General features: G+C 39.5%; 1 protein-coding gene across 3 annotated transcripts in view; it reads left to right on the top strand.

The window, feature by feature from the left end:
• The window catches only part of ak9 (adenylate kinase 9), a 162,248-nt gene that overhangs the window by 13,403 nt on the left and 135,913 nt on the right, over positions 1–12,932 (top strand). For all 3 annotated transcript variants that reach the window (XR_012100217.1, XM_073055891.1, XM_073055892.1), the window contains exons 2-6: positions 2,393–2,524; positions 3,432–3,495; positions 3,585–3,637; positions 4,822–4,918; positions 8,203–8,315. Coding sequence is in view for 2 of the 3 variants with exons in the window: in XM_073055891.1 (XP_072911992.1) it covers positions 2,393–2,524; positions 3,432–3,495; positions 3,585–3,637; positions 4,822–4,918; positions 8,203–8,315 (459 nt within the window). In the remaining variant the exon portion in view is untranslated. The remainder of the gene's footprint in view (positions 1–2,392; positions 2,525–3,431; positions 3,496–3,584; positions 3,638–4,821; positions 4,919–8,202; positions 8,316–12,932) is intronic.

The following is a 12,932-nucleotide window of genomic DNA, read 5'->3' as shown; positions in this document are numbered from 1 at the left end:
AAGCAGCTGCTTTAAGGCCAGATATCATGGGGAAGCAAAAACCGTGTGTGGTGAACTACTGTACCTGTCTGGACACACCCCCTGCTGACTGCTCCTGTGGCTCCTCCCACTGGCCGTGGCTCCTCCCACAGATCCCGGTATAAAGGCGATTGAGGCCTGAGCCCGGCCCTCAGCCTCCAGGATGTAGTATGGTGGTCAACTACTGCTTGTTCTTTCTTCCAGTCAATAAAAGCCGATATCTCGCCTTCACGTCTCAGAGAGAGTTATTGATGGTGCATCACCGTGGTAGACCTCATAAGAGTTATAAAGACAGTAAAAGCCAGCATTGCTTATAGTGGGCTTGCTCTCTGGCATCTGGCACATAGGGCATGAGATAGAACTGGTTGGCACACCTTGGTTAAACTTGTTCGCAGCAACTTAGAAGATGAGCATCACCTGGAGACCACCTGACAGAAGAGGAAAACAGCAGCAACAGCTGTGCCTATGGAATCATATGACTCCCTTGTTCTCAGTGTGAATGTCTATGCCATTCAAGAACTGGTCTCTACAGTCACCTCCAAACACACATCAGATGAGTTGCACAAATGCAGCTTATTGACGGACAACCAACACTTACTCGAGAGATAGACATAGGGTTAACAGAACTGAGGCAAAACAGCAGTGATGTCATGAACTGTATATAGATTACTGAGCAGGAGATGCTTGCTCTCTTCAGAAAAATTACTTTGGATAAATCCCTAGGACCTGACAAGGTGCCCCCTTGGACCTTGTGGGAGGATAGTGCAGAAATTGAAGGAACCCCAGCAGAGGTATATGAAACATCCCTAGCCACAGGAAAAGTGCTAACATTGTACCATTGTTTAAGAAAAGCTCTAAGAATAAGCCAGGATATTATATACTAGTGAGCCTGACTTCAGCAGTGGGTAAATTATTAGAAGGTACTGTATTCCAAGGGACTGCATATATATTTGAATGACAGGACCTGATTAGGAATAGCCAACGTGGCTTTGTATATGGCAGGTCATTTCTAACCAATCTTTTTCAAGGAATTTGTCAGGAAAATTGCTGAAGGAAAGACTGTGGATGTTGTCTACATTTACTTTAGCAAGACCTTTGATAAAGTCACACTCAGGAAGCTGGTCAAAAATGGCACAGTTGCTTGGCATTCAGGATGAGGTAGTAAATTGGGAGAAGCTAAAGAGTGGTAGCAGATGGTTACCTCTCTGACCAGAGGCCTTTGACTAGTGCTGTGCTGCAGGGATCAGTGCTGGGTGCATTATCGTTTGTCATCTATATCAACAATCTGAATGATAATGTGGTTAACTGGATCAGCAAATTTATGGATGACACCATGATTGGGGGGTGCAGTAAACTACGAGGAAAGCTATCAAAGCATGCAGCGGGATCTGGACAAGCTGGAAAAATGGGCTGAAAAATGGCATGTAATGCAGTCAAGTGTGAGGTGTTGCACTTTAGGAGGACATACCAGGGTAGGATTTACACAGTGAATGGTAGAGTGCTGAGGAGTGTGGTAGAACAGGGGGATCTGGGAATACAGATCTATAACTCCTTAAAAGTGGCATCACAGGTAGATAGCATCATAAAGAGAGGTTTTGGCACATTAACTTTTGTAAATCAAAGTATTCAGTGCAGGAGTTGGTATGTTACATTGAACCTTTATATGATGATGTTGAGGCCCAATTTAGGGTACTGTGTGCTTTACTAGTCACCTACCTCAGGAAAGATATAAATAAGATTGAAACAGTAGAGAGAAAATTTACAAGGAATGTGCTAGGGCTTGAGGACCTAAGTTTTCCGTAAAGAATGAATAGGTTAGGACATTATTCCCTGGAGCATATGAGAATGAGGGGAAATTGATAGAGACAAACAAAATTATTAGGGGTATAAATACGGTAAATGCAAGCAGGCCTTTTTCCTCTAGCTTGTGTGAGACTAGAACTAGAGGTCATAGGTTAAGGGAGAAAGATGAAATATTTAACGGTAACCTGGATCTTCTTTACATAGAGGGTGTGAGTGTGTGGAACGAGCTGCCAGTGGAAATGGTAGACGTGGGATCGACTGCAACATTTATGAGAAGTTTGGATAGGTACATGGATAGGAGGGATATAGAGAGCTATGGTCCAGGTGTAGGTTGATGGGACTTGGCAGAATAACAGTTCTGCTTCAACTAGATAGGCTGAAGGACCTGTTTCTGTGCCAGAGAAACATAGAAAAACTACAGCACAATATAGGCCCCTTGGCCCACAATGCTGTGCTGAACATGTACTTACTTTAGAAATTACCTAGGGTTACCCATAGCCCTCTATTTATCTAAGCATTTTTTTCTATAGTGCTCTATGACTCTGTAACACAGTTTTATTTTTACCTATAGGATGTTAGTGACATGGAAGCAGAAAAACATAAGCCAGCACCACTGGTGTATACAGACATAATTGATGAAGATGAATCTGAGAGAGAGCTTTTGTTGTCAAAGCCTACATGTTTTTTCGTTGTTGGAAAACCAGTAAGTAATTTCAATTATTCCAAATAATACTGAAAAATATATTGAACTTTAGTTATGATAATAATTTTAAGTATGATTGATTGTGTTAGGGATGGTTTTGAAGGAGTCAGCCATTCTCCACACACACGGTAATTAACAGTTACTCAAATACACTTGTGCACAAGTTTGTTTGAGCATTTGCAAAGAAGGTCAGAACTCAGCAGGTCAGGCAGTATCTTTGGAAAAGAGTATCTATGAAGAAGGGTCTTGGCCTGAAACATTGACTGTTTACTCTTTTCCATAGATGCTGCCTGACCTGCTGAGTTCCTCCAGCATTTTGTGTGCGTTGCTTTAGAAAATATGTTTGACTCAGCTAATCAACCAGAGTTACATGCTTTCAAATATTATTTATGCTCAACAGGATTGTTATTATTAGAAGCCACATTTCCTGCAGTAACCATTAATGTTTCCAAAGCTATCAATCTTCTCCACGGTTCTCGAGAGGTTAATTACTTTATAAATAAGCCAATGCCCTTTTATGCCTTATCTATTATATAGCTTGCTGATTTGGAACTAGCAGGTCAAATAATTCTTAATATCCCTGTCTGTTTATTCTTACTTCACTGTCAAGTCCGCTAATTCATTTACAAAAACCATGTATGTTTCCTTTAATAGGACAGTGATATTTGTTATCATAACTTGCTTTACCAGCTGCATCAATGTCTAGAGTGTTACAATTTATAATGCCACCGATGGGTATTACAACAAATTGTTAAATAAAGTATGTTTACATTTGAAATAAATGTTATCCAAATTTTACATTAAAAGATTTTTATAATATCTAGTAACTTCTGTAGAATTAAATAGCTTTACAAATCAGAAATTGATAAGTACTGAATCATAAATATCAACTGTGCATTTTTTGCAGTGCATTGGGAAACAAACTCTAGCTAAAAGCTTAGCAGAGGCATGGAAATCAATATTAGTTGAACGTAAGTATTAACCTGAATATGATTTTATAATAAAATGTGTGTGTTTTTAAAATATCTGTTATCACTTATAATTGATATTTTGATTGCAGCTCAAGAACTTATACAGCAAAACCTTGATCAAAACACAGAAACAGGGAAAATGGTAAAGAAATATTGTTTTGTATTAATATGGCACAAGTATAGTTACAGTATAGAAGTATCCACTTCATCTTATAGAATCCACATCAGCTTTTTGTAGAGCAATCCCATTAGTTCCATTCCATTGCTCTTCTTTCATTGTTCAAAAGAATATTTTCTGCCAAGTATTTATACAATACAATTTTGTAAGTTCCGATTTACTCCATTTTCACTCCCGTGTTTCGATTCTTTGGAGAAAAAAAATCTGTCACATTCTCTCCCTCTGTAACCTTTGTCCTTCATTTTACATGTTTTTGACCATTCTCTAATGGAACACTCTCTTTGCGTAGTCTGCATGGGTTCATCATCATACACACACCACTATCAAAATCATTTTACTAAAAGAAAAAATGAATATTTTTTTTAAAAACAGAATGTTCAAACATACTTCACGTGTTGGGGTGGATTATGAAATTGATTTTATCTGAAAATCCAAGTCGTTTAAATAATAAAATTTAAAATGAAAAATGCATTTATTGTTTATTTAATTATTTATTGAGCTACAGTTTGGAATGGGGTCTTTCAGCCCTCTGAGCCATGCTGTCAAACGATCCCCTGATTTAATCCTAGCCTAATCATAGGACAATTTACAACAACCAATTAACCTACCAACTGGTACGTCTTTGGACTGTGGGAGGAAACTGGAGCATCCGGAGGAAACCCACACAGCCACTTGGAGAACAGTCGTACACCTTATAGGCAGCAGTGGGATGATTCTAACTAAAGGCACTAAAACAGATTTTTTTTCTCTGGAAAGCCTATTACTTTAAGTGAAAACTCTGCATCTTGTATCAGCCTTGCATTTCTGATACCAGCCTTCAGAGTTCCATAAGTATGGGTATTTCATTAATAATAGTTTTCTAATTTATGAGAAAAAAATCAAATTGTCAAAAATTTATTCCATTTCAATTTTTGAATAATCAAGTGCATGAAACATTAGTTGGAATTTCCCACCATTTTTAATCATACATTGTTCTTTATAACTATATATTTTGAATTTTAATCGTTTGTTTTTTTCCCTTTTATGAACTCTAATCCCCAGAATAACAGCAATACTGAATACATTAATTTAAAATTTATCATGTATTGCTATAAATAGCTGACCAACTTTATTAGAAAACAGTTTTAAAAAAGCATGTTTTCTTGCAGTTTCATGAATGTTTACTTAGAGGTGAAAGTATCTATGAGGAGCTTGTAATTAATTTGATGTTGGACAAACTCTGCTCCCCAGAAGTTCGTCATCGTGGTGAGTAGAATTAAAAATGATACTTTTAATGTAGAAAATGCCCTATGGATCTTTACAGAGGAGAAAAAGTAAATAAACATCACGCCAAGCTTATGATAGTTAACTGAAAGTTTTACCTGGAAGTTGATTTGAGAAAACTTTTAAAGGCCGGAAAGCAAAAGAAAAGCTTGAAAGAATTATACAAATGAACTAACTGTTAAATGGACTGAGGTGGACAAAGAATCAGCAGATGAGAGAATACAGATGATGTAGGACTGGAGAATGTTGTAACAATATGGGAGGGAAGGACATAGAACCATAGAACATTACAGCACAGAAGCAGTCCTTTTGGCCCTTCTTGGCTGTGGCTAACCATTTTTCTGCCTAGTCCCACTGACCTGCACCTGGACCATATCCTTCCATACACCTCTCATCCATGTACCTGTCCCAAGATTTTCTTAAATGTTAAAAGTGAGCCCGCATTTACCACTTCATCTGGCAGCTGATTCCACACTCTCACCACTCTCTGAGTGAAGAAGCCCCCCCTAATGTTCCCTTTAAACTTTTCCCCCTTCACCCTTAACCCATGTCCTCTGGTTTTTTCTCCCCTAGCCTCAGTGGAAAAAGCCTGCTTGCATTCACTCTATCTATACCCATTATAATTTTATATACCTCTATCAAATCTCCCCTCATTCTTCTACACTCCAGGGAATAAAGCCCTCACCTATTCAACCTTTCTCTTTACATCAGTTTCTCAAGTCCTGGTAATATCCTTGTAAACCTTCTCTGCACTCTTTCAACCTTATTAATATCCTTCCTGTAATTTCCTGACATTGAATGGCTTTGTTTAGGAATTTAAGATAAACAGCCAATTTAGTGCTGGGATTAAAAGGCGCTTAGATCTGTTTGGTTTGTGTTGTGGGTATGATGACTAAAATCTTACTCAAGGCAAGCTAACTTTGTTGCTAATTAGAGCTTTAAACAAGGTAAATAGTATGAAACACTTGCACAGATTCTGGTGAGGAACAGTTTTAAAAAATTTATCCCATTAAGTTGACCTGGTTGGTTTTTTTTATGACTTCCATGTCAGTCATTCACCATGCCATCTCCCGTCACAATCTGGTTTGATCCAACTCAAAATAAAGCCAACGTTGTCAGGATAAGCCAGGGTGCCTAGTAGCATTTCTTCAGTTGCACTTTGTTCTCAAAAATTTTGCAAAAATAAGCTAAGTCATTGCATTACCAGATGTAGAAAGAGGGTTTTGAAAACTAGGATTGGAAGCAATCATCTCAGATCTAACTGGTTGCCAATTTGAAAACCTTGGGTTCAGGAAGAGGATGCAGGTTCATTGGCCACAGCAACAAAGATGCTAATGACTAAACAAATTTTGGTTGCTTATATATTTTTTAAAATCAATGAATACCCAGGAAGCAGAAGAGTATCTAAAGTTAAGTACTTTACAAAAATGCCAGGAAAATTACACAATTATTTTATTCATGAAAAAAGTCACCGAAAAACTCCTGAAAAAAATAGGGTGAACTACAGATTTAGAGTGAATGAGAATTTGAAAGGAATTAGCAACTGTCAAAGTAAAATTGTATTTGACAAGTTAATGATACTGGAAGACATTAAATTTCCAGGGCCTGATGACAGCATTGAGACAGTGAATGCAATGATTGTCATTTTCCAGAACTCCATATAATTGAGTGTAGTTCATACATATTGATAGGTTGTAAATGTAACCCCACTATTTAAGAAAGGAAGCAAGGAGACCCACTATTTAAGAAAGAAAGCAAGGAGAAAGTATGAAATTATGGACCAATTAGCCTGATATCAGTAGTGGAAAAAATGTGGAATCTATCTTTAAGGAAATAGTAATAGACCACTTGCAAGTTATAAGATTGGCAGCCAATATAAATTTATGATGAGTAAATTATGTTTGATAAACCTGTTAGAGTTTTTGAGTATGTAACTAGCATAATGGGTAACAACAAATTGTCAGCATTATTTTATAATGCTGTTTACATTTTAAATACAAGCTGATATTTATATATTTTGCATATTTCTTCCATAACTGTAGTTCTAAATTTATTTTGTCTAATTCTTTGTTCTTTTTAATTGCTGAATGCCGTTTCTGTTGTATGTCACATCAACACATTGCAGCAAATTCCTAATACACTAAAAGTATATGGTGAATACAACTGATCTTTGCAAGTGTACACTTCCATATCTAGGGAGAACAGATTTGTACTCAGTGTTTCAGATGATGTCTATCCAGGGCCTAAGTAATTCAAGCACATCATCTCTACTCTTGGACTCAAATCCAATTGGAATAAGGGCCAACATATCACATGCTTTCATATTTCATGCTCTATCTATATGTTACCTGGGAATATTTGTGAATACCGCTTTGTATGTCAGCACCATACAACTTCCTACTGTTCTTTTTGTAACCAAAGTAAGACTATAAGACCATTAGACACAGGAGTAGAATTAGGCCATTTGGTTCTTTGAGTCTGCTCCGCCATTCCATCATGCCTAATTCATTACACCACTCAAGAGCATCAAGGATTACAGGAAGAAGGCAGAATGGGGATGAGAAGGATAATAAATCAAGAATTATTGAATAGTGGAGCAGACTTTCAGAGCTTCATAGAGTATATGCAAAGACAATATTTCCCTTGGCCGGCGCATTTAATTTCAGAGCTCTCTGTACAAGGTTGGCCATTCAGGACAAAGATGGGAAGAAATTTCTTCACTCAGAATATAGGCAACTTTTGGAATCATTTCCCAAGCTGCTTCTGATTATATTCAGGGTATAGATTACTAAATTTTTAGGTCTTAAGGGAAAAAGGAGGTGTGAGTTTAGTGCAGGGGAATAGCAATATGCTGAAAGATATGCCATATCTGTTTGAAAGAAAGAGCAATCATGAAGGACTGAATGGCCAGATTTTTTAACATTCATACTTGAAGTACTCGATCCCTTTTTGCATATCAATCTCAAATGAACAACAGTGTTGATTTGTGCACCCAGCAGTGACAGGGAAAAGCTGTCAAATTCCCTCTTAAATAGACAAAAGAATGGTTTTTTCAAAGGTGCCTTGGCAATTCTCATTATGGAAGCAAATGTAAGTCTTAAAGCAATAAATGATGTAGGGTTTTCAGCAGGTCTGGGTGCCCTAAACAAGTTGAATTATTAGGTCCTTTAAAAAATATAACAAGCGGGAAAGGAGTACAGGTTTGGAAGTTAATACATTTTACATATTTAAGCACAATTTTAACAGTTCATGATGAATCTTTTTAGGCTACGTTTTGTGTGGATTTCCATCTTTGTCTGAGGAGTATTTGGGAATTCCAGAGCAAATAGAGATCATAAAAAATCTGAATCTAAATCCTGACTTCATTATTAATATTAAGGTAAAATGATTTAACTACTAAATTGATAAACAAACTCAAATCTTCTTGTAAAATTTTGTGTTTTGCTTGGTAAGTAACAAAATTGTGGTGACAGTCTTGAATTTATTAAATATGATAAGCATTTGTGTCATTGAATACTCAGTCATTAATTTACTGTCGCTAAGCTCAACAATAGTCTTGACTGTCAAATGCTATCATATTTAAATACTAAAGCTTGTGTTCAAATCCCCAAATTGCTTTGGTCCATTCTGGCTCTGTATTAAGACCATATGACATAGGAACAGAATTAGGCCATTTGGCCCATTTGAGTCTAATAATGTTTGTCATGGCCCGTGATTTTCAAGCCATTAGCCTCAATTAGGTGCCTATCCTTCCATGTCTTGTCTATTTATGTCTTTTTAAATGTCAAGTACCAATCTACGCTAATCCCATTTATTAAAGTTGCTCCATAGCCTTCTATACCTTAGTTATTCAAGTACTCATCTCAAAACAATACATATTAAATATTATGAGAACCTCTGCTTTCCTAAGCTCTGCAGAGAGGGTATTCTGGACTCCAACCTTCTTCTTCAGATTCTCTCTAAACCTCCTACCCCCTACCTTATGCCTATGTCTTTTACACCCAATCACTTATGCTATGGGCAAAATGTTCTTGTTATCTGCATATCTTTGCCCCTCATTATATTACATCTTTCAATCAGTTCTCCTGTCAGCATCCTTTGCTTCAAGGGAAACAAAAAATAGCCGATCAAAGTTCTCCTCATAACTGAACTGCTCCATTGTAGTAAACATCCTGGTGAATTAACTCTGCTAATATCCAACTATCCAACTTATGATAGGATTAGCACTAGAATAATTGTGCTGGTAGAAAGCTGGAAGTGTGCAAAAATTTAGGTCATTGACCTGGAAGCAGAATATCTGAAACGTTAACTTCATTTCTTCTGTTATAGTGGTGCCTGGTCTGGCTTGTAGCATTTTCTGTTTCGGTTCAATTCCCAGCATCTGCAATATTTTGTTCATGATCTAATAGGAACTCCTGATAATTTAATCCATTTCAAAGTTTAGATATGGTAAATCTAGATTAAATTTCATTCAACACTAATAAATTATTCCTAAAATATGGTTTGAAGAAAATGCTCATAGTATTCCAGGTAGGTTCATAGAACATAGAATAATACAGCACGTTACAGGCCCTTGGGCCCACAATGTTGTGCCAACCCTCAAACCCTGCCACCCATATAACACCCCACCTTAAATTCCTCCATATACCTGTCTAGTAGTCTCTTAAACTTCACTAGTGTATCTGCCTTCACCACGGACTCAGGCAGTGCATTCCACGCACCAACCACTCTCTGAGTAAAAAACCTTCCTCTAATATCCCCTTTGAACTTCCCTCCCCTTACCTTAAAACAATGTCCTCTTGTACTGAGCAGTGGTGCCCTGGGGAAGAGGCGCTAGCTGTCCACTCTATTTATACCTCTTAATATCTTGTACACCTCTATCATGTCTCCTCTCATCCTCCTTCTCTCCAAAGAGTAAAGCCCTAGCTCCGTTAATTTCTGATCATAATCCATACTCTCTAAACCAGGCAGCATCCTGATAAATCTCCTCTGTACCCTTTCCAATGCTTCCACATCCTTCCTATAGTGAGGTGACCAGAACTGGACACAGTACTTCAAGTGTGGCCTAACCAGAGTTTTATAGAGCTGCATCATTACATCGCATCTCTTAAACTCTATCCCTTGACTTATCAAAGCTAACACCCCATAAGCTTTCTTAACTACCCTATCTACCTGTGAGGCAACTTTCAGGGATCTGTGGACATGTACCCCCAGATCCCTCTGCTCCTCCACACTACCAAGTATCCTGCCATTTACTTTGTACTCTGCCTTGGAGTTTGTCCTTCCAAAGTGTACCACCTCACACTTCTCCAGGTTGAACTCCATCTGCCACTTCTCAGCCCACTTCTGCATCCTATCAATGTCTCTCTGCAATCTTCGACAATCCTCTACACTATCTACAACACCATCAACCTTTGTGTCATCTGCAAACTTGCCAACCCACACTTCTACCCCCACATCCAGGTCGTTAATAAAAATCACGAAAAGTAGAGGTCCCAGAACAGATCCTTGCGGGACACCACTAGTCACAACCCTCCAATCTGAATGTACTCCCTCCACCACGACCCTCTGCCTTCTGCAGGCAAGCCAATTTTGAATCCACCTGGCCAAACTTCCCTGGATCCCATGCCTTCTGACTTTCTGAATAGGCCTACCATGTGGAACCTTGTCAAATGCCTTACTAAAATCCATGTAGATCACATCCACTTCACTGCCCTCATCTATATGCCTGGTCACCTCCTCAAAGAACTCTATCAGGCTTGTTAGACACGATCTGCCCTTCACAAAGCCATGCTGACTGTCCCTGATCAGACCATGATTCTCTAAATGCCCATAGATATCCTATCTCTAAGAATTTTTTCCAACAGCTTTCCCACCACAGATGTAAGGCTCACTGTTCTATAATTACACAGACTATCCCTACTACCTTTTTTGAACAAGGGGACAACATTCACCTCCCTCCAATCCCCCGGTACCATTCCCGTGGATAACGAGGACATAAAGATCCTAGCCAGAGGCTCAGCAATCTCTTCCCTCACCTCGTGGAGCAGCCTGGGGAATACTCCGTCAGGCCCCGGGGACTTATCTGTCCTAATGTATTTAAAACAACTCAAATACCTCCTCTCCCTTAATATCAACATGCTCCAGAACATCAACCTCATTCATATTGTCCTGACTGTCATCAAGTTCCCTCTCATTGGTGAATACCGAAGAGAAGTATTCATTGAGGACCTCGCTCACTTCCACAGCCTCCAGGCGCATCTTCCCACTTTTATCTCTAATCGGTCCTACCTTCACTCCTGTCATCCTTTTGTTCTTCACATAATTGAAGAATGCCTTGGGGTTTTCCTTTGCCCTACTCACCAAGGCCTTCTCATGCCCCCTTCTTGCTCTTCTCAGCCCCTTCTTAAGCTCCTTTCTTGCTAACCTATATTCCTCAATAGACCCATCTAATCCTTGCTTCCTAAACCTCATGTATGCTGCCTTCTTCCACCTGACTAGATTTTCCACCTCACTCGTCACACATGGTTCCTTCACTCTACCATTCTTTATCTTCCTCACCGGGACAAATTTATCCCTAACATCCTACAAGAGATCCTTAAACATCGACCACATGTCCATAGTACATTTCCCTGCAAAAACATCATCCCAATTCACACCCGCAAGTTCTAGCCCTATAGCCTCATAATTTGCCCTTCCCCAATTAAAAATTTTCCTGTCCTCTCTGATTCTATCCTTTTCTATGATAATGCTAAAGGCCAGGGAGCGGTGATCACTGTCCCCCAGATGCTCACCCACTGACAGATCTGTGACCTGACCCGGTTTGTTACCTAATACTAGATCTAGTATGGCATTCCCTCAGTCGGCCTGTCAACATACTGTGACAGGAATCCATCCTGGACACACTTAACAATTTCTGTCCCATCTAAACCCTTGGAACTAATCAAGTGCCAATCAATATTAGGGAAGTTAAAGTCACCCATGATAACAACCCTGTTATTTTTGCACCTTTCCAAAATCTGCCTCCCAATCTGCTCCTCGGTATCTCTGCTGCTACCAGGGGGGCCTATAGAATACCCCCAGTAGAGTAACTGCTCCGTTCCTATTCCTGACTTCCACCCATACTGACTCAAAAGAGGATCCTGCTACATTACCCACCCTTTCTGTAGCTGGAATAATATCCCTGACCAGTAATGCCACCCCTCCTCCCCTTCCCCCCCCCCCCCATCCCTTTTAAAGCACTGAAATCCAGGAATATTGAGAATCCATTCCTGCCCTGGTGCCAGCCAAGTCTCTGTAATGGCCACTACATCATAATTCCATGTATGTATCCAAGCTCTCAGTTCATCACCTTTGTTCCTGATGCTTCTTGCATTGAAGTACACACACTTTAGCCCTTCTACCTTACTACCTTTACACCCTTTATTTTGCTTCTCTTTCCTCAAAGCCTCTCTATATGTTAGATCTGGCTTTATTCCATGCATTTCTTTCACTGCTCTATCGCTCCGAGTCCCATTCCCCTTGCAAATTCGTTTAAACCCTCCCGAACCATGCTAGCAAACTTACCTTCAAGGATATTGCTCCCCCTCGAGTTCATGTGCAACCCATCCAATCTGTACAGGTCTCACCTTCCCCAGAAGAGATCCCAATGATCCCAAAACCCTGCCCCCTGCATCAACTCCTCAGCCACGCATTTAACTGCCATCTCCTCCAATTCTTACCATCACTATCGCGTAGCACTGGCAGCAATCCTGAGAACACCACCCTTGAGGTTCTGTTCTTCAACCTTCTGCCTAGTTCCCGAAACTCACACTTCAGGACCTCATCCCTCTTCCTGCCTATGTCATTAGTACCAACATGTATCACAACTTCTGGTTGCTTTCCCTCTCATACCAGGATGTCATGCACCCGATCAGAGACATCCCAGACCCTGGCTCCCGGGAGGCAACAAACCATGCGTGTGTTCTTCTCACATCCACAAAATCTCCTGTCTGCT

Source organism: Hemitrygon akajei, chromosome 9 (genome assembly GCF_048418815.1).
Source record: "Hemitrygon akajei chromosome 9, sHemAka1.3, whole genome shotgun sequence".
Lineage (NCBI taxonomy): Eukaryota > Metazoa > Chordata > Chondrichthyes > Myliobatiformes > Dasyatidae > Hemitrygon > Hemitrygon akajei.
This window is presented reverse-complemented; position numbering and strand designations above follow the sequence as displayed.